General features: G+C 43.4%; 1 protein-coding gene across 2 annotated transcripts in view; it reads right to left on the bottom strand.

Annotated features, from left to right (window-relative positions):
* SNRPB2 (small nuclear ribonucleoprotein polypeptide B2) overlaps nucleotides 1–22,241 on the bottom strand; it is a 30,930-nt gene that overhangs the window by 2,687 nt on the left and 6,002 nt on the right. For both annotated transcript variants that reach the window (XM_029593576.1, XM_029593575.1), the window contains exons 3-6: nucleotides 21,541–21,713; nucleotides 17,887–18,027; nucleotides 8,051–8,098; nucleotides 3,158–3,246 (exon numbers count right to left, since the gene is read on the bottom strand). In XM_029593576.1, the coding sequence (XP_029449436.1) occupies nucleotides 3,158–3,246; nucleotides 8,051–8,098; nucleotides 17,887–18,027; nucleotides 21,541–21,713 (451 nt within the window). The remainder of the gene's footprint in view (nucleotides 1–3,157; nucleotides 3,247–8,050; nucleotides 8,099–17,886; nucleotides 18,028–21,540; nucleotides 21,714–22,241) is intronic.

Genomic DNA, 22,241 nt, shown 5'->3' with positions numbered 1-22,241 from the left:
AATGGCATAAAAACACATATGCACATATACAACCTACAAAAATACACCCCTCTACTACATAATTATGATTAACAATAAAAAAATAGGAAAGCAAATTTTATATTTTCTATTCAAAACAAATATGCTAAAACAATAATGCAGAATTATTTTTATTAAAACAATTACTGAAATAACACTTTCAATATCCTAATATTAGCATCATACTTGCTCAGGTGCATAAGTCTGAATTCAACTTATAAAAAGATGTACAAAAGAAAATATCTGCACACAGTGACAAAAATTGGAGAAAGCACTGGGGGGAGGAACCCTTTAGTATATAAGGGATACTACTGATGGTTTTGCAGAGTTGAGGTGTGTATTAGGCGTGGGGAGGCCTTACTGGCTGATAATGTTCAATGTGCATATAGGCAAGGGAAGAAAACCTTTCCAAACTGAAGGTACATGTTTTAAGGCCATTTGAGCCTCATTAATTTTGACAGACTTCTCTACTAGTATTAAAATATTAGCCTATTTGGGTGACATCTTGGTCTCCAAGATTTATCTGGATTAATTTGCAAGCCCAATGGCATATTTTGGCATTGTTAGCAAACTTACAACTAAATTTCCCTCATAAAACTGGTAACAAAGGAACTGAGCGTGCTATTGTGCTAAAGTCAGAAGATGGGAGAAGCAGAAGATAATACAGTGCTGAGCAGGGATATAGGGTAACTTCTGAAGTTGGTGGTGCATCAGAAAATGTGCTGCTGCCATGTAATTGACCCTCTGAGCTGCCTCCCTAAGCCTGACATCAACAGCAAAGGCTGGGTTGGAAATGTGTCTTTTGATATGCTAACGTGCAGCATTGAGCCAGCCTTTGATAAAGACATCAGGCTGTGGAGATAGTTCAGAGTGTCCTCAGCCCAAAGCAGGAGCAGAGCTTTACTTTATCTGTAACTGGTGCTTACAGTCAGGCACAGCAGTAACTGTACCTGGGAAGAGACAGCACTACACATATTACTAGGGGCCCTAGAACACCAATACACCTTCCACTGGAAAAACAAAACAATCCAGACACTATATGCCAGCAGAATCTCTCATCTCATTCACACGAACGGAACACCAACTGACCCTTGGCCAATACAAAATAAGGGACCACAAATTAAAAACAGAAAAATGCAGACAAAAACTGAAATGAAAACCCTGAGAAGGCCAACTCTGCATAGTTCTAATAGCAGATGTTTGAACCATGCTGTCCTCTGTAGATACAGAAGCCCATGTTTGAACAAAGAACGTTTTCACCACGGGGCTGCAGGAGGGTGAATGTGCCTGTATTTAAGCTGCAATGCGATGACTTAGAGATGCTGACTGGGATAGGGAAAAGCAGTGGATGAATGAGACTTGGGAGAGCACACAGAGGAAAACAGGATGCAGGGAACTGGCAACAGTATCTAGAGTTGGTAGTGCTCAGCACACCCCTTTTTAAAGCTGGTGGTGCCTGTGCCCCTGGTGCTGAGGGCGGAGGTGAGAGTGGTGCGATGCTGAAAGTGGAGGAAGGGGAAAGGACAAATGAACTGGAAAAGCAGTGCAGTGAGATGAAAAGGAGGGATAGCATGGGAGGTTGATATATGAACGAAAGGTAGTGAGCAGAGGTGTCATTAAATCTAAGGGATATCATTGGGAGAAAAATGAATCGATGAGAAGGGGATAGCTAGGGATTAAGATGGGGGTAAGAAATGTGTGAGATGAAATACTGTGGGAAATGGAGACAAGAAAATAAGATATTTGGGACAGATGAAATAAGGAAAGGGAGGGATGTAAAAATGAAAGAACAACAAGGAGTAAATACAAACACTGGAGGCGAAGGCAAAAAGAAAAAATGGGAGAGAAGATGTAACTGAGAGGAATGCTAGCATCTTTGAGAATGAGAAACCAAATGTACTGTGCACAAGACTGTAAAGTTAAGCAATAAGAAAACAGAAAAACCCCCCTAAAAATGCAAAAAAAAAAACCACACAAAAAAAAAACAAAAACTGCAAAAGGAAGAATACTATGATTCAGAAATATTTCAGTTTAAGAACATTTTTAAAATTCAAATGTTCCACAGAATTGCTGTGGATCTTTAAGATGGTCTCATAGAATTTACCCTGCCTTATCAGCAGAAACTGGGGATTGTGTTAGTGACTGACAAAGCTAGTATTACAAGTGTGTCTACATTTCCATTAATAGCACAGCTCTTCTAGCACCTTCTTTATGTTATTCTTCATCTTATATGCTGTCTGTCTGTCACAGCAGGTACAAATTTCATATAATAGAAATTGCACTAATATCTAATATATGTAATTTGTACCTGCTGTGAGGGGAGCTCAAGTGCCTTACATAGCTCTAACAAAAATGCTCCCTCCCAAATATCCCAAATTGTATTAAATCACATTTTAAGCTGTAGTCATAATTGTAGGTAGTTAGTCCATGCAAGTACAAAATAAAATGCAGATGCAAGGTGGGGGGTGGACCTCAACACCGAGTAAGAGGAGGAAATCAAATACAACAACTTTAGAGCTTCAAAAATGTCACTTAAACCAGCATTTCCCTCAGTTTCGTCTTTGCTGCAGTGAGACACTGCAGGACGTGTTTAATTAGGCTATCTAAACACTTCTCCAGTGATTGAATTCACTCTGTTTCCCACTTCCTGCCTAACAACACACATTCAAATAACTCGAAATTCACCCATCATGTTTTATTTCTTAATTAGTTGGCACATTAACTTTAAAGTGAATGCGATTCAACTTCAAGAAAAAATATATAATACCACTTCCTCTAACATGCACTTTAAAAGCTGAGCCTTCACAAACAAACCTCTCGTTAATTTAAGGCTAAGAAACTATTTCCACTCAATACGATGGAAGCACTCTGGCTGGCATATACATTTTAAATATTGAATGTTTCAGAGGCCAAGATATTTACTCCTCAGATGATTTGGAGGAATCTCTCTTAGGGTTTTCAAAACTGAACCATTAACCTGCAGAGTCATCTTTCCATTCTCTTTAAACAATATGGTTACTTAACCTTTTTTCTTGGCTTTCACTTCCTAGTCAAAGAAAATCAAGCATTTCACACAGAGGGAAAAGTCATCAGTAAAGCAGTCTGCTTGACAGATGTTTTCATGGGAAGTCTAACTTACTGGTTAAAGAGCATAGATAACATCATCTCATTGGTCTCTTCAGGCAAGTTATTTAGGAAAAGAATATAGTTGGGTGGATTATCAGGCACCTGCAATTTAAAAAAAAAAGTCAAGATTTATGTGCAAGCTACAGACAGCTGATCTGAAGAAACTGAGTAGGCAGATGCCCTTTTCAAAATCTGTTTAATTGGGTAGATACGTAAAGGTGTTGATTGGCTACTACATATATCATTTAGAGTACTTTATCCCACTTGTACCACTTGTAGTCATTTCAATTGAACTACAGAAATACCATGATGTGAATGCATATTAAACCTTCAATTTAGCATACTCAAAAGCTAAACAGAGTAAAATGTTGCCTGCAGGTGCCTAACACTAAAATATCTCACTATGTATCCAAAAATGAATCAAATAAGTTAAAAGAAAGCTGTGCTTATTGCACTCTTTCACAGGCAATGCTCCAACCATGTATAAAGCTCATCAGGGATTCACAGCTTCCTGATAGAGCCAACAGTGAGCTGCAAACAGAAGAAAACCTAAAGTAAGAAAGATTTTAAGTTTAAAAAGATGATTTTGTCCTTTTGCATGTGTTTAACACTACAATTTATCCATATACAGCCATGGGTGATATTTCAACCTGACAGTTTGCTGACTTGAAGCAGATGATGGGCACTGTAATCCCCCATTACAGTGTACTGTACAACATACCAGAATAGTGGGGGCAAACATGTTGGGAGAAAAGAAGAATTTTATGCACTGCAAATTACAAATGTCAGAGAAATGAAGAACAAAGGGAATAAGAAAAATCAATACTTGAATTATTCACATCTAATAATTAAACGTGAATAATGCAAGTTTAATTCTGTGAAAAATGTATCCCTATCCAGATTACTTATCTAAAAATCTAATCAGTAGTCCCTCTAAAACGTACGGAGAGGTACCACCACTTGGATACGAGTTTGGGGAAAAGGTGAAATTACTTCTTACCTGACATTTTCTTTCCTCTAGCACACTGAGGCCAGTCCATACAACTGGGTTTATGCACACCGACCAGCAGATGGAGACGGAGATCAACAGACTTGCTGATGTCACTCCCATATACTGATATCAGCCAGCATTCTTGGAAAAGCTAACTATGGACAACTGAACAAAAACTTCAACTGTTAAAACTTCAACCAGAACAATTTTTTTTTAAACACTTCCAATAGAACAAGATGCTCTTGACCAAGGAAGGAAGGAATTATAGAGGGGAATGGAAGGCACCAACGTACCATGTCCTCAAATGACCCAGGAATCACCACCAGCCTCCATCCCACATCTGAAAACATCTCTGCAAAAGGAATACAGATTAGGAATTCTGACAATGTATGCCAGTCACCAGACGCTCTCTCTCAGCAATATGCGCATAGAGAGCCCAGGGCAGGAGTGTGGACTGGCCTGCTTGTCCTAGAGGCAAGGAAGTTATCAGGTAAATAGTAATTTCACCTTCTCATCATCCTGGCAGGCCAGTCCACGTAACTGGGATGTACCAAAGTTACTTCCTCTTAGGGTAGAAGGCTGCCTGAGCTCCTGTCAACACAGCTTTCACAAGATGCATCCTCCCCAATCCTAACATCCAGACGACAATGTCTGGAAAAAAAAGTTTGCAAGGATGTCCACGTCGCTGCTTTACTTATCTCAGTCGCAGACACCACTTGCAATTCCACCTGCGCTCTCACAGAATGAGTTCTAATCTGTTTTGGCAACAGCATATCCACATCCATATAAGCCACTGTTACTTTCTCCTTAATCCAATGCGCCCTTCTCCTCACTTCTGTGAATGACAAAAAGATGATCCATCCTCAAACTCCTTAACCTTAAGGTATCACAAAAGATGCCACCTCGCATTCAAAGGCCATAACCTCACAAATTCCTGCTCATTCATACCCCTTATTTATACCGACATTTGATCTGAGATATCAACAATCTAAGTTTGTACCCGAGGCAATGGAGGGTTAAGTGACTTGCTCAAGGTCACAAGGAGCGACAGCAGGACTCGAACCCTGGTCTCCTGGTTTGTAGCCCACTGCTCTAACCACTGGGCTATTGCTCCTCCCTCCCTCCTCCAGCCAGAGATGGCAATGATATGGACTGATTCAAGTGAAACTCTGAAACAATCTTTGGTAAAAAGGAAGGTACCATTCTAATCTGCCTTCTATCCAGAGTAATCACTAGAAAAGGCTCTCTTGAAATCCACCGCACTGACCACATGGTGACTAGAAATACAGTCTCCATTGTTAAACACAAGGTAAGTTACTTGAGAGGAAGAAAGGTAGGGCCTGATAAAAATGCCAGTACCAAAATTAAGATTCAATAGAAGTAGGATATCCACAGAGGTTGTTGAATATGTTTAACACCCTTCAAGAACTTACAAACATCTGGATGTGAGGACAGAGTTCGACCATGAATGTGTCCCCTATAGCAAACCACAGCCACTACCTATACTTTCAGAGTATTACGGGTTAATCCCTTAATCAAGCCTTCTTGTAAAAATTCCAGAATGAAAGGAAAAGATGCCCAAGTGGGCTGACATGTCCACTCTAAGCATGAATTCTCAAAAATTCTCCAGGCCCGTACGTAAGCCAAGGAGGAAGAAAACTTTCAGGCTCATAAAGTGCTCACTACTGTCGAGGAATACCCAGTTTCAACAATTGAGCCCTTTCAAGGGCCAAACAGTAAGACAAAACTGATCAGGATTCTCAGGGAGGCTCAGACCCCAACATAGCTAATCCTTGCACATTGGCAGCCACTGAAGATCTACATACCAAGACCACCGAGGCCAATCCGGAGCCACCAAAAGAACCACTCCCGGGTGTTGAGCTATATCATTGTCCACTGAGGAAATATGTATATCCTGTCCTCTGGCCATGGGAGCATGAGAATGTTGATCCTGATTGCCCAAGGATTCAGTCTGTGATTGTAAAAGAGATGTACTTTTGCAATCACGTCGTTTGCCATAATAGGCCGACCCCATCAGGAGACAATGAGTTAGAAAATATTGTTTGCCAATTCCCTGGATCCAGAGCGTGGCGACAGATAATCTGCTTGTCTATGCCTGCTACGTGAGACACTGATACGGCCTGAAGAAACTGCTCTGCCCATGACAGAAGTAGATCCATTTCCAGAGAAACCTAATGACTCCAGTTTCCATCCTGATGATTTATGTAAGACATCACTCTCACCACCCTCCTTAAATACCGATCCATAAATCTCAAGAATGCCAGCTGAATCGCTCAAACCTCCAGCTAATTGATGGACCAACCCATATCCTCAGGAGACCACTGGCCTTGTGCTACCAGTTCCTGGCAGTGAGCTCCCTATCCTTGGAGGCTTGCATCTATGGTCATAGTTACCACTATCCAGTTGGGAACCTCCAAATCCATTCCCCCCCCCCACCGACTAGTAAAATGTTGGCAGTGAAAACTTGTGCCGCTGTATTCATCAGCACAGCTCTGTACTTCTCAGAGCTTCATGCAGTTGTGCAGTCAAGTCTTTTTTTTTCTTTTTAATTGATCCCCCTATCAGGGCACACATTTAAAGAAATACACTCCCCGATGCCTGACGAGCACAAGGGAAATAAACAGAGGAGGAGAAGAGATAAAACAGGAAATAAGTTGGAGGAGGCAGGACAGGAGATAGATCAAGGCTGCCTTACCCCTCTGGAAGTCTGCCCAGCTCCTTTCAGAAGGAGAGGGACCCTACCTTCACCTCATTAAACTTTCACAGCAAAGTTTCTCTTATCACTGGGTGCAGCTCAACTGAGGGAAGGAGACTCAACTGTCATCTCAGGAGTTCTCAAACCCATCCCAAACCTGACAGACCTATGTTCACAGAACCAAATGCATGTCCACCATCTGTTGGAGTCTGAAAAAGTGGCTGGCTGATATCAGTATATGGGAATATAGGAGTGACATCAGTGAATCTGTTGATCTGACTCCATTTGCTGGTTGGTATGCATAAACCCAGTTGTGTGGACTGGCCTGCCTGGATGAAAAGAAACAGGAAGTTAAAGTTATACAGAAATAAAAAAACTGTGTGGGGAAATAAGGCTTATTTAACCCTATGATCACTTGTAAATGTTCAATTAGATTGTAAACCCTCTGGGGATAGGGAAATACCTATACTATCTGAATGTAATCCACTTTGAAGTATCAAAAAGCAGAATACAAATCAAATAAATAAAAAAATTCCCAGAGAGGTACAGTTTTAAAATGAAAAAGGACAATTTAGGATTACATCCCCCTCATACTTATTAATCTTTATGCTAATAGTGATTGTGACTTCTAGCCAAAGTACTTAAACCAAGTTAGAGTTAAGACTAAAAAAGCTGTCAGGGAGAAAAATATCCAGAATGTGACATTTAATATTACTACATGTAATCTTTCATATGAAGACAAAAGCAAAAGGTCGGAAGGCTTTCTTATAGCATAGAAAGGAATACCAATGATGTCAAACCTTTTAAAAATTATACATCACAGTAATCAGATTAGAACAATCAAATCAGCTAGTTTAATCAGCAAGAAAAGTGCATGATGAGATTTGCATGCAAATCTCAAGTAACTGTTAAACAAGTTTCCAGTCAAATTAAAAAAATAATAATAATAATAATAATTTTAACTGTACAAGCATCCTTTTCAAATGAAAGGTGGTAGTTGAGCTGTTCAGTCTGTTTTGCATTTTTAAAATGTTAAGTTATAGGCCTTCCTGAACAAACAATTTTGCCACTGGCTTAACACAGTGGGGAAAACCTTTGCTGTACAAACTTTTAAAAAGAGATATTTACAAGTCAGAATTCCTAAATCAGTTAATTTGTGTGTTTTGTTTTTTTAAAACTTAATAGGAAAAAGGAATTACCTGTGGACTTGGTGAAGAACCTGCCTGGATAGGTAAATTCTGTATTGTCTAATAGATGAAAACACACAAAAACAGTGAAAGTCTGTTAGGAAACTCTGCATTTTCAGTAGTAACACACACACACACAGCTAGTTCACTTTTTATAAGCAAACAAATCTCATATCACTTACAAAAGCTGATGGGTTTTTAGCCTATTATTCAAAGGGAAAGCAACATATGAGATCATCATGTCTTTGTATCATGAGTCCTTGTCCTTCTCTCAATACTTTGTGTTTTGTACACAAATTGCCATGCTGGGTCAGGCAAAGTCCATCATGCCCAGCATCCTGTCCCCGACAGTGGCTAGTCCAGATCACAAGTATCCAGCAGATCTATTTCTTGTACCTCACTCCCAGGAATAAGTGCTGGCTTTTTTAAGTCTACCAGGCTAATAATTATTTCTGGACATTTCCTTCAGGAACTTGTCTAGCCCTCTTTTGAACTCCACATCCTTTGGCAAAAGATTCCATAGCTCAACTATGCATAGAATGAAAAATACTTCCTACAATTTGTTTTAAATCTACCAGTTGCTAGTTTCATGATACGTCCCCTACTCCTCAAATTGTTCGAAAGGGTAAATTACTGTTCCCCTATAGCAAGTTTGCTCACAGTAAAACTGGAGTTCTCCATAGAGAACAGGATTATTAAGCCATACACATGTGGGTGGTGTCATCCAATGGCACCAAACGGACCACTCTCTGAGCTCAGGAGAGCCCAAAGATCGAAGGCTCGGTGAGTCTGCAGCACAACCCATACCTCCGCAGCCTGAAGTTGTGAGGCCTGGCTGGGCCGTGGTGGAACCCATCCCATCATAGCCCAAAGAGAAGCCCTGTAGGTTGCTGCAGACCCATCCTGCAATGCCCAAAGAAGAGAGAGAGGGGCCCTGAGAGAAAGCAGAGTTGCTTACCTGTAACAGATGTTCTCCCAGGACAGTAGGATGTTAGTCCTCACAAATGGGTAACATCATCAGATGGAGCCCAGCATACAATACTTTTGTCAAAGTTTCTGGAAACTTTGACTGGCACACTGAGCATGCTCCAAGGTGGTAGTAGACAACTGGCGCAGGGTCTCATGGTCATCTTTTTGCTGGGCCACTGCATCCCAGATTTTGTCCCTAAACAGGTTCTCTCCTGTATAAGGGAGGTCAGCCAGTTTGTCTTGCACCTCCGGACAGAGGTTGGAGGCTTTCAGCCAAGCCCATCGTCAGGACCCATGCCTGCTGCTGAGACCCTTGCCGCCGATTCAAATATGTCGTAGGCTGCCCTCACTTCATGCTTATCAGCCTCAAATCCTTTTTGGACAATAGATTCCAGGCCCTCCTGGAACTGTTACGGGAGGCCCTTAGAGAATTCCTGGACCTGTTTCCCGAGGTTTCGATTGTACTGGTTCATGCATAACTGGTATGCCTCTATTCAGGCGATAAGAATGGCCCCTTGGAAAACTTTCTGGCCTAGAGCGTCTATGGCTCTGTGGTCCTTCCCCGGAGGGGCGGAGGAGTGAGGGCAGGCCCTCTTCATCTTTTTCTGGGCTGATTCTACTATCACTGACTGGTGAGGCAAGTGGCTCTTCTGGAAGCCCAGGTCCTGTTGCACTAAATAGATGGCATCCGTCTTTCTGTCGACCAGAGTCATGGAACCTGGATGCTCCCAGAGTTGGTAGAGGAGGTCTAGGAGAACCTCATGTACCGGGATGGCCACCATCTCCTTAGGGACATCCACAATTTAGAAAACCTCCAACATCTTGCGGCGAGCATCCTCTTCTGTTAAAAGTTGGAAGGGAATGGTTTCTGCCATTGCCCACAAAAAGCTCGTGAAAGATAAGTTCTCAGGAGGCAAGCACAGTCTCTCGCCTGGAGGAGAAGGCTCTGAAAAAAGGTCTTTGGAGGCCTCCAAGGAATGCTCGGAGGAGGCATCTCCCCACAGGTTGAAAGGGGCTTCCTCCTCACCACTAAACTGTCTGGGTCGAAGAGGAAAGCCAAAACCCAAATCACGGGGCGAAGGCACCAATGGTTGGCAAGAGGGAACCGACAGCGGTTGCGCCAGCATGGAGGGCACCGGGACCTGCGATGGATGGCGGGGACCCGGGAGGCCAGAGGGTCCAGGAACAGGATCTGGCACAGGCGGTACTGCTCATGGAGGTGGGCGTGGAGTCGCATCTTCCTTCTCCAAGGATCCCAGAATCAGGATCGTAATGGGGGGGGGGGGGGGGAGGGAGCCCGCCGGTATGGGCTGCATCGGTAAGGCACCGAGCAGCACATCCAGCCTTTCCAGCAGAGGTGCCAACATGGAGGGCACTGGTTCCAGTGCAGGTATGGGGGCCAGCGTCAGTGGTTGCTGGAGGGCATTTAGCACTGCCTGTTGAACCATGCAATCCAACTCCTCTCTAAATGCAGGTGTAGTGAACACAGACCCAGGAGGAGGAAGCAGGCTGGGCATCACCAAGTGTCCACGGGGGTCCACGACGACTCGGTGCCCGAGACTGAAAGCGGTGGGGTCGCCCTGGGATCCTGGGCTTGGAGGAGGACAAGGCCTCTTTGGAGGGGGTTCAGCTGAGGCCGATGTCCCTCCAGTGTCTGCCAGCACTGGACGGTGAAGACAGTCTGTGCTGGTGTCTATGCTTCCCACGGTGCTCGGCCTGGTCCTTCTCTGGCGCCGAGGAAGACAATCCAGAAGCCTTCAAATGTCCTGATGCCGGTGAGGGGCGATCTCCTGTCCCTTGATCATCGCGGCGGGGCACTGAAGGTGAAGGTCCCAAGTCAGATCGATCCCCGCAACTCGATGTACCCGGTACTGGAGTCGATGGAGATTGCTTGGAACCAAACAAGTGCTCCATCTTGTCCAGGTGGGCGCACCGGTCTTTGGGGGTCATCTAAGCACAGCTGGGACACCGACTGACATCGTAGGAAAGTCCTAGACACAGGACGCAAACGTCGTGTGAGTCCGTGAGACATAGTCCATGGACACTCGGGGCACTTCCTAAAACCGGTCGCCATTGAAAAAAAAAAAAATGCAGCGCGCGGACGGTGGCCGCTGGGAGGTAGACACTCGGGAACAGACCGTAACAACGCAAAAAAGTAGCTACCAAATTCCGGAGGAATCAATTTGCGATGAGGGACTCAGAGGCAGGGGAAAAAACCAAATTCTTCTGTGAGGGAAAAATGAGAGTTCCACAAACTGCAAGGCAACAGCACCGTGGAAAAAAGGAGATTGAAGGGGGACCCAGTGTGGCTGCGGGGTTAGTGCCATGCTCAGTGTGCCAATCAAAGTTTCTAGAAACTTTGACAAAAGTATTCCGTGCCGGGCTCCATCTGATGATGTCACCCATCTATGCATCTGCTTGACCTGGGAGAAAGTGTATAAGGGAGAGTGTGAGTGTATGTGTGTGTGTGTGTGTGAGCTTTTGCTTTACTGATCATGTGTGGAGGTTCCCACTGGAATGCTGCCTCATGAGCCCCTTAGTCAACTGTAGAGCTTAAGTCTAGTGAAGCAGTCATCTCTCCAGGGAGGTAGGTAGGAATTAAAAACAGTTAATTCATCTCATCCACGGAGATCCCCATCTACAGTAAGAATACTTGCTTTCTCTGTCGACAAGCAAAGATGAAGAGGAGAGAAGGCCCTTCATTCTTTGTACTGTAAGAGGGGCATATCTACAGTGTAACCTTCAGATTGTGAATCCCAATCTAAGGATCGCATCACAAAGCACTTACTGAATACACAATTCAGCTCCCTTGTGGAGACTACTGGCTGCACAAAACTATTTGTACAAAGTTACTGCCATTCCTTGAGAATTGCCCAGATGGAGTAGGACAAAAGGTACACAGTTAATCACATCGCAGCTTTGCAGAGGTCTTCAATCGAAACAGCTCTTAAATAAGCAATTAAAGTAGCCATAGCTCAAACTTTATGAGCTTTGACAGTCTGATTTGGAGGCCAGCACATAAAAAGTGTGAAATACTAGCCAATTGGAAATTATATATTTATCAACTACTATTCCCATTCTGTTAAGGTCATAGGAGACAAACAACTGGGAAGCTTGTCAATGCAGTTGAGTTCTTCACAAAACAGTAAGTAATGGCCTTCTTACAGTCCAAAGAATGAAGGGCCTTCTCACCTCTGTGCACATGTGGCTTTGGAAAAAATTCAGGCAAGACTGACTTCATTAATAAGAAACGCAGAGACAACTTTTTGTAGAAATTTCGGCTGAGTATGAAGCACCATCCTGTTGTGGAAAAACTACAGATAGGGTGAGTAAGAGACCAAGGCTTGTAATATGTTCACTCTATTCTTGCCAAAGTGATTGCCAGCAGAAATACCACTTTCCAGGTGATGAATTTCAATGAAAGAGTCCAATAGTTCAATTGGAGGTTTCATTAACTATGCAAGGACAATACAGAGATCCCAGGGCACAGCAGGCTTCAAGGCTGAAGGTTTTGTATACCACAACCACTTCCTGAATCTGGAAACCAGAGGATGAATATAGATTGGTTTCCTTCTACATGAGGGTAGTGCACTATAATGGCATTCAAATGTACCTTTACAGAAGTGGTGCAAAGACCCGACAAAAGGGCCGATTCAGTAAAGTCTGCGGGAGAGCGGACGAATGCCCGCGATACAGTATTTAAATTAGGTGGTGCGATAGAAACAGGAAAAAGGAGGCACTAGGGACACTAGTGCGTCCCTAGCACCTCCTTTTGACCCGGAGCAGCGGCTGTCAGCGGGTTTGACAGCCGACGCTCAATTTTGCCGGCGTCGGTTCTCGAGCCCGCTGACAGTCATGGGCTCGGAAACCGGACGCCGGCAAAATTGAGCGTCCGGTTTTCGGCCCATTTAAAAATTTTTTTTTTTAACTTTTTTTTACTCATCGGGACCTCCGACTTAATATCGCCATGATATTAAGTCGGAGGGTGCACAGAAAAGCAGTTTTTACTGCTTCTCTGTGCACTTTCCCGGTGCCAGCAGAAACTAGCGCCTACCTTTGGGTAGGCGCTAATTTCTTAAAGTAAAATGTGCGGCTTGGCTGCACATTTTACTTACTGTATCGCACGGGCATACCTAATAGGGCCATCAACATGCATTTGCATGTTGAGGGCACCATTAGGTGCATTGGATTGGATGCGCGTTTTCCTCCCCTTACTGAATAAGGGGTAAGGGAAAACATGCATCCAAAGGCAGGTTAACAGTGCGCTCCGTCGCAGGTTAACCTCTTTCAGGCCGATACAGTATACTGTATCGGCCTGAAAGAGAGGAAGAATACTTATTTTAGAAGATTCTTAGGGTGGCAAGCAGACAGAGCCAATGATACTGAATGGCACCAAGCTGAACTTCTTTTCCACTTAACTGCACATGATTTCCTAGTACATAGGTTTCTTGCAAAAGCTATCTTCCACTTACTTAGGCAGTGCCCAAGGAGATATTAATGAGCATTCAATCTCCAAGCAGTCAGGTTGAGAGGTGGCAGATTGAGATGGTATAGTCATCCTCTCTCTTGGGTGAGGAGGGAACAGCGAGGTCCCCAGCAGAATTGAAGGATCTACAGAGAGCTGAATGAGGTAGAAGTACCATACTTATTTCAGCCATGCTGGGGCAATGAGGAACATATCTGCTTAATTATGTATTACCTTTTCAACTGTCCTGGCTACCAGTGGTAGTCTTAGAAACACACAGTAGATTGTCATCCCAATTCAGCAGAAAAGCATCTTTTGCTAATCTGAAATCACTTGGAAGAATGTAGCAAAACTCTGATTGGCTTCAAAGCAAAACGTTCTATTGACAGTCAATCCACCTGAAGAATAGTTCATCTGCAACTCTCTGATCCAACTACTATTCCTGGAGTTGGAAAATCCAACTGAGATAATACACCAGCATGTTGGATAATCGTGGAAGGGTTGATGCTTGAAGGTAGGCTCCATGGCCGACAGCCCACCACCATAGGGATTTTTTCATCTTCTGGGTTACTTCAATAGGATTGACAGAGGTTGCCAAAGTTTATCCCACTGTGACCAAAATTCCCACTGAAGAGATTTGAGACAGCCGTGTGACGGAGGTTGAGCAGAGCTGAATGGGCTATGAACAGCTCAGGTTCATCATGCCTTGCAGTTGAACTCAAACATGCCCTGACCTCCAGCAGGGTTACCTTTGCCTTTATAGAGCCTTTCTAGGCTCCAATAAACTGGATTCTCTGAGTTGGTACTAGACGTGCCTTGGAAAAGTTAATGACAAACCCTAAAGACTGAAACAGTTGTAAAATTTAGTTCTGGGAATTCAAGACCCTGGCCTTGAAGAGTGCCTTAACTAGTCATCTACGTAGGGAAATACATATACCCTACTGATGAAGATATGTTGCTGCTACTGCCTGGGATTTCGTGAAAACCTTCAGAGCAGAACCTTGTATTGGTACTGCTGATCTACTATGAAACATATTTCCAATGGCTTGGGTGGTTAGTGCCTTGGGTATATGCATCATTCAGGTCCAAAATGCACATCCAGGGTCCCATCTGAATGAAAGGGAAGATGGTGTGGAGGGAATTTTTAATTTCTCTCTCTCCAGATGTTTGTTCAGCTTTCATATGGCCAAAATTAATCTCTACCAGCCCCCCCCCCCCAAATTACTTGGGGATAAATAAATACCACAATAAAAACTTCCATCATGCCCCAATAGATTAACTCGTTCTATAACCGAAAGGTAAAGTAAAATGTCTACTTCAAGATGGAGTTGGGATGAGCAAATGATCCAAATTGAAGACCAAACAGCTGTGTTGTACTGGTAGATGAAAGAAATGCATGCTGTAATCGCATTCCACAATCTTTAGCATCTACCAGCCTCTAGTGATAGCCTTCCATGTAGAGAGAAACTGCTGGATCCTCCATCCTCATAGGAGGCCTTACCTCCATCAAGAACTGGACCCCGCTTTTGCCTGGGGCTGTTTTGATGTTTCTCCCTTGGGTGTCCTCTGGCTGGATGCTGCTGTTGCGAAAGCGAGGCTCTGTACCATTGATAAGCATGGAAGGAGCATCACTGGAAGTGTGCCCTCATAGGTGAAGAAACCACGCCACTGAGCAAGGAGCTGGTTAGTAGCAGTTGACAACAACTGCAGCACCACATGCTGTTACTTGATCTGCTATGTCCCCTGGACCGGTGCTGGTAAAGAAACATCTTAGTTTGAAAACAGCATAGGGTCATCACTCTGGCATGCCTCCTCCAAACTCCATGAAAGAGCTCTGGCCATCCTAGCCTATACCACTGTGGAAAGTAATATCTGCACTATTAAGGAACTTAATGATCTCTGTATCGCCACCTGCAGGCTATGTATTGATAAACACCAGATCTAAATACTGCTCTGGCATCAAGAAAAATCAATACATCAATGATGCCTGGCCCTTCCATGCTGGCTTCTTGTGCTTCAATGGCACTGACCATGCCAGGTCTTCATGTTTCAAATGCGCTGACCGTGCCAGGCTCTTGCACTTTGCTAAAGACCCAAAGACCTTGCCTTCAGTAGATACGTCAGGGTCCTGCACCTGTGGCACTGAGGAAAGCCATGCCTGCTTACTTAAAACCCCGGAATCATAGCAGTTGGCAGTTATAAATAGGGGCCCAGATACTTGTAACAGATGTCGTGGCCATCAGTAGACATTTTGCATCTGCAGATGCCACAGACTGGCTTTTTCAGCTCTGGCAGCAAGACACAAAAACAATTAAGAGAGATGTGCACATCTGGACCTTAGCATGGACGCAAACTGATAGAGGCTCACGAGACATCATTCCAGTGGAACTCCTGCATATTCATCAGGGTGAAATCTGTGCCGAGTCAGACAGTGGTCCATTTAGCCCCATCAGATGACATCAGCTCTACTTGCTGATTAAGAATTCTCACGCCACCCACTCATGATTTTATAAATCTCAATCATAACCCCTCTTGTCATCTCTTCTCCAAGCTAAAAGGTCCCCAATCTGTTAGGCCTTTCTCCATAAGGGAGCTTTTCCATCCCCCTTTATCATTTTTCTCTGTACTTCTTGCCCTTCTCTGTACTTTTTCTATGTCCACTATGACTTTTGAGAAAGGGCGACCAGGACTGGGCAAAATACTCAAGATAAAGAAGCAACATGGATCTATACAAAGGCATTATGATATACTGTTTTATTCTCCAATATTCTATTTGTCTTTTTGATCACCACCACACATCGAGCTGAAGATTTCAAAGTATTGTCCACAAGGACTCAGAGGTCATTTTCCTGAGTGGTGACTCCCAACACGGAACACAGAATCGTATTACTTTGCACTTGTCCATGTTAAATTGCATCTTGCTTTCAGATGCGCAGTCTCTTAGTCTCATAAGGACCTTCTGCAGTTCCTCACAATCTGCTGCTGTTTTAACAAAACAAACAATTGTGCTCATCTTCAAATCTGGTCACCTCACTCGCTGTTCTCTTTTCCAGATCACTTATGAATATGCTAAACAGCACAAGTCTCACTACAGACTGTAAAGAGCAGCATGAAAGTGAGCCCTTTGTGCTGCAGTGTAGTTTATGCAGCCTCATAGGAGAACCTACAAGGACTACACTGGCAGCTGGCAAACGCACCCTGTAGTGGGACAGTCTGGAGCTTCACCTATACCAGCCACCTCCCCCATAGGTTCAGCCCTTGGGATCTAGCGGCTGGCAGGATTTAGAAGGGTCCCTGGGACGGTGAAGAGAGCAGGAATCCAGGGCTCGCCAAGGTCAAGACAGGCAGCAGACTGAGGAAGTCAGAGACAGGCCAAGGTCAGGGCAGGCTGCGGATAAAACATGGTCAGGTCCAAGCAAGAGGTCAAAATCCAGAGAAGTCAGACCAAGGGTAGACAAAGACCCACAGAAGACACTGAACGAGGCAAGGCTAGGCTCACTTATATAGCCCGATCGGGCTGATGTCAAAGGGTACTGCTCTGCTTTTCCTGCTGTGGAGCCTATAATATCCGCACCCTTGATGCACGTGCGCCTAGGGGCAGGCCTGAGAGTCAGAGAGTGTTGGGGGAAGGTTGGGGATGTCATGGAAGTACTCTGTTGGGGAGTGCTGCTCTTGGCGAGATCTGATGGCAACTCTCTGCCGCAGGAGGGATTGGTGGTGCCGGTCGCAGGCATCATGACAAAGTTTATTTTCAAAGGTTAATTCCAAAATGTCAAATTAGATTTGTCCCAAAGTCATGAAACTTTTAATCTAAAACTAGCTATTATTGACTTTCTGATGAAGTTAATGAGCATTTTCTGAGCCAGGTTTCACTAAAGAGAGTAATCCTCAACACTTCTGCAGTCAAGCAGCAGAAATATTTATGAAGTCAATTTCATGTAATATGAGAGCGTAATATGAGATAAATAATACCCAATATTCGCGACCACAATAAACAGACAAAGATGGAACAAACATTTCATCTACCAGTAAACCTTTGACTAAAATGTCAGAGAAAAGATTAAAAGTCAGCTGCATTTTTGGCACATTTTAGTGCTCCGATTGAATCTCCTTTTAATGGAATTATGGAGACCACATGACTCAGATTTTTTTCAAAAGTCATTCAGTTACAGACTTGCTGCATGTAGATAAACTGGTGTCTCGAAATATCTTTGTAATGTGAGAAACAAGTATGGCACAAGGCACTAGGACCATGAAAATTAAGTCATAAATCTTTCTTCTCAAGATGCCAGTGTTTGTTCTTAAATAAATAGGACAAAGAAAATTTCAGTCTACAGAGTTCAGTAAAAAGGACCACCACATTTCTAACCGAGCTCCCTTTTGAACATGAAAAAGACTCATTTAGCCAGCTTACCTGCCCAGGCTTTTTATTTGCTGCATTAGGAGCTTGCTCTTGAGCTTTTGCCTTCTTCTTGTCTTTTTTCTTCTCCTTGTCAGCAAAGGTGCCACGCATTTTGGAGATTACGTCAGAGTCTGTTTTTGCATACTGGATACGCTGTTTGAAATTAACATTTGATATTTCATTATGCTCTGCAAAGTATATTAGACCCATTACACCATTAAGTCAATAGTAGTAGGTAGATAGGTGAAATCCCTCATTTTGGACACAAAAATGCATTTCACACCAAAATGACTGTTCCAGATCTTTCAAATATGTTGCCTAGATTTTGTAAGGGAAAATTCTACTTTTGTGCAGAATGTGTCAAAGCGGAAGAACAAAATATCACGAAAATAAACTACAATGTATCTCTGGGGTTCTTCATGCTCCAGTCCCTACCTCTTATCCAACACAAGTGCACCTGCTGCACTGGTAGATTTCTCCTATCAGCCCTCGTTATGCATCAGAGGATATGTGTAGGGAAACTACAGTACTTTGAGACCTTTTAGTGTGAATCAGAATATACAAGGCCTTATGTGGCCAATGTAATGCAAGACTTATTGGGGGATGGTGCAGAAGCTCTGCAAAAAGCATTTTGTTTCAAGATGTAGTAGCTATGGTATCAGAAAACAGCTTTTATTCAAGCCTAACCTACAACAAAAACTGGACCCTTAATTCGCTAAATGCCAGTTTTAAAAAAAAGTTAGCATACGTTTCATGGAAGGGAGAGAGAATCTACTGCACAGAACTCCAGGTCTCTAAGATATTAAGTTGTTTTTAAATTAGTTTGACAGCTTTAAACCATCCATCTGCCCAAGTCCAAGTTAGGCACATTCATTAGGCAACCAAATTGCATCCAATACCACTTTGATTCTCACCTATAGGCTGGATATTATAAAGCACTGGCTCCCATGACTCTAGGTGGTCCTTCATGCAATATGTGAGGTTCCTGCCCTCTGCTCTGAGAAGCAGCTGACTTCAGGGGAGGGGAAAGCGGTGAAAATCTGTACTAAAATCAGACCATTGCACAGATGCATGCAAAATATGCAAATAGAGCAACAATGAGCTCACTAGCTCTTATCACTCAGTCATAAATCCCTACTAAAACTCATCAAGGTCATTAGGTCATGGTAAATTTAGCACCTATTTACATCTTAGTGTGCCACCAGGACCAGCATACTAACAGCATGAGAATTAGGTCTTGCCCTTGGAGCCACCCTTAAAAAAAAAAAAAACTTCAGACCTTCCAACCCCCAAACAATGTGAGTCTCCTCTCACTCCAACACTTAACCAAATGGTTCCTTCCCTCACCACTCTAAACCTGACCAGTAGGCTAAGAAAATGGGAAGGACTAATGAAAAACAGCAGACTGAGCTGTTTCCAGATCTTACCAAAAGCCCAAGAGTGGTATTTTGTCCTCGGCCTAGTTTTCTACAGGTGATTGGCTTCTTTTCACCTTCCCCCACTCCCAACTGCTTTTTTTGAGCCTAGAACTAGTAGGCTAACTGGGTACAAGGCAATTGTTATAATGCCTGCCCTTAGTCTAGACTAGCACACGTCTTTGGAACTAATACATTTGTGGTTTTGATGCAGCAAGGAGCATGACTGCTTTCAGATCTTGGGCAAAGTTACACCGTTATGGACTGTGTTGTGCTGTCCTTGAGTTGCAGCAGTTTCTGCCGCTCAACTCTTTTTTATGGATCAAATTGGTTTTATATTTCTGTGTAAGTGACCATTTTACAAACGTTACATGGTTACCTACCTAGATAGTTATTTATAAAATTTATATCCTGGCCTTTCACCACTTTCATCTGACCTCTTTTTGCATCTTATTACAACATGTCTTCTTCCCCTTGCTTGCCACCGTCTTCACCCTTCTATTCTCTATACTAATTTAATCCTCCCTCCAGTCTCTCAGCCCTATGCCTCCCTGTTCCACCTCCTGCCTTTCTTCCCATGCAGCCTCACCACCCAAAAATTCTCATCCCCCCCCCCCCCCACTGCTTTTCCATCATGCCAAGCGCCTCTCCCACCAATCCTCTCTCTCCATCCTCTCCCCCTTCTCCGTACCAATTATTTCCTTCCCTTCCCCCAAGATGGGGGAGAGCAGCGATTCATACCACCCCTCCTGGGACTAGGGAATTCTGTAACAAAAGCTGGATTTTCCAGCCTTTTCTGTGGCCACAGAAATGTAGGAGACCAACCAGAGGCCCTGGTTATAGCACAGCTAGCTAAGAGACAGCTCAGTGGGTTTTTGAAAAATTCTCCTAACAGCTGGGAAAATTATTAAAAGTTGTGAAAAAAAAGTTGTATTGGAACACAAGTAAAAGTAGTGGAAATAATGGTGCATGGTATAACGCAATGACTATGGGGAAGCAGTATTTAGAGAAAACTTTCAAGAACTTCAATCATCTAATAGCAACTGCTCAAACTTTATTTGCATGATATGCTGAAGTTATTCTCCAGATAGCCACCCGTGCCTCAAATACACCTCCCTCTGACCACGGCTATGCCAAAAGGCACACACTGCTCTAGGACAGGTACTGTATGAGTAGGGAGCACAGCTGGCAAGAGAATGCACTAAGCCTCTAAATCCTGTACTTCATTTATGGATATAAAGAATATTTTGGCATCTCAACCCTCAATGCATTCAGTTGCACTGACTGAATCGGTTCATTTTATTGACTTCTAAACTAGGTTTCCCAAGTGCCCAGATGGGTGTCTTCCACATATCTGCCCGTCACGGACAGGGGTAGGAAAAAATGTTTAAGCTTGGACACTAGCCAGGGATAAACTATGCCTTTATTTATAATGTACTGTTTTTGCTCTATTTGTTCATTTTAGGGAGACGTTCTTGTTTTTCATTTCAGTTTTTTTGCTCTTCTTCCACCCTACAGCTCCTCTATCCTTCCCTCCTCCAGCATCTTCTCCCACCCCCAACTCTTCTCCTTTCTCCATGTAACCTGGTCTCTTATCTGGGCCAGGCATGAAAATGGTTCTCTTTCCCCAGCTCAGTAACAGTGGCCTGCCCTGGACCACTATAGCAGAGGATCCCTCTCCTACCAGCCTGACACCAGAGGGCTGTCCTGGGCTGCAACAACAGCAACGCTTCCTCTTACCAGCAAGTTTTTCCCCATCTGCAAAACCATAAATGCTGCTCACATTTAAACAAGTTAGGGAGTGGGCTTCTCAAGGATTGTTTAGAGAGAATTATCTGGAGCCTACCATGTTGCTCTTTCCATGGACCAATTCTCTGGACAAGACAAAACTGGCCAGAATAAATAGGACATCAGTCCCATATTCAGTCTGACAAATGAGCCCCTGTTCCCACAAAGGATCCCAAAAATGAAGAGCAGACAGATTATGGAAGGGTCAGGTAGGATACAGAAAGTGACAGCATACCCCAAAGTAGTTCAGCAAATACTTTCAGTTCATAAATCTTAGAATTAGTGTAAACTGTCCCCTTAAATTTATATAGCAGCATATATATATAGCCACACACAAACATATACAGGCATATTATGTGTGTGTGTGTTTTTATATAGAAGATCTAATTTAAATAAAACTGTCAGATTACTGTTCAGATTGATCTAATTTGTACAGTTCCAAGACTTGTGTACAATCACTTACCATTGGCTTAGCATAAAATGGGAAACCTTGTAATTGTCTCAAAGCGTTAGTTGCAGAACCAAGCTCTTTAAATATGACAAAGGCCTGTCCTCTCATCTTCATGGTCTTTAATGCCACAATGCCCATAACATGACCAAACTGAGAGAACAGTGCATACAGAGATCTCTTCAGTTCTGTAGAAACAAATGGCAAAAGATTAGTACAGCAGGTTTGCATTTTTTTGGCCAGGCAATTTCCTTCTGATTTATCAGACCTCCAGCTCAATGAAAACCACCCTCCTATGGGGCTACGGTGCCACAAGTTTTCATTTGTAACTATCCAAGGTGCTCCTCCCCATTTTTAAATCTTCTCCTCACGTTCATTTAGCCCAGCCATTGCAGCCACAGTGCTCAGCCAGGGGCCATAGACTGCAGCTCCTGAATGAACCTGGTAAGCAGTCATCCTTAAATATGGCCACTAAGAGTTACTATTGTGCAATGTTCAAGACACCCTCCCCCAAAAGGGGTAGAGTGTTCCACATCTGAGCATTTCCAGCCCTGCTTAGCCCAGGAAACTAACCAAGATCTCCAGCATGACAGCATTGCTATTGAGTCAGTGGACCAACCCTAGTGCAATATATTATCAGATTACTTTTATCTGATCTCTAATCATGATTAATTTAACCCCACTTGGTAGGAAATATCCAGATCATGAAAAGGGTT

Source organism: Rhinatrema bivittatum, chromosome 3, assembly GCF_901001135.1.
Source record: "Rhinatrema bivittatum chromosome 3, aRhiBiv1.1, whole genome shotgun sequence".
NCBI classification, from domain to species: domain Eukaryota; kingdom Metazoa; phylum Chordata; class Amphibia; order Gymnophiona; family Rhinatrematidae; genus Rhinatrema; species Rhinatrema bivittatum.
Note: the sequence above shows the minus strand (reverse complement) of the source record. Positions and strands in the feature narration are given on the sequence as shown.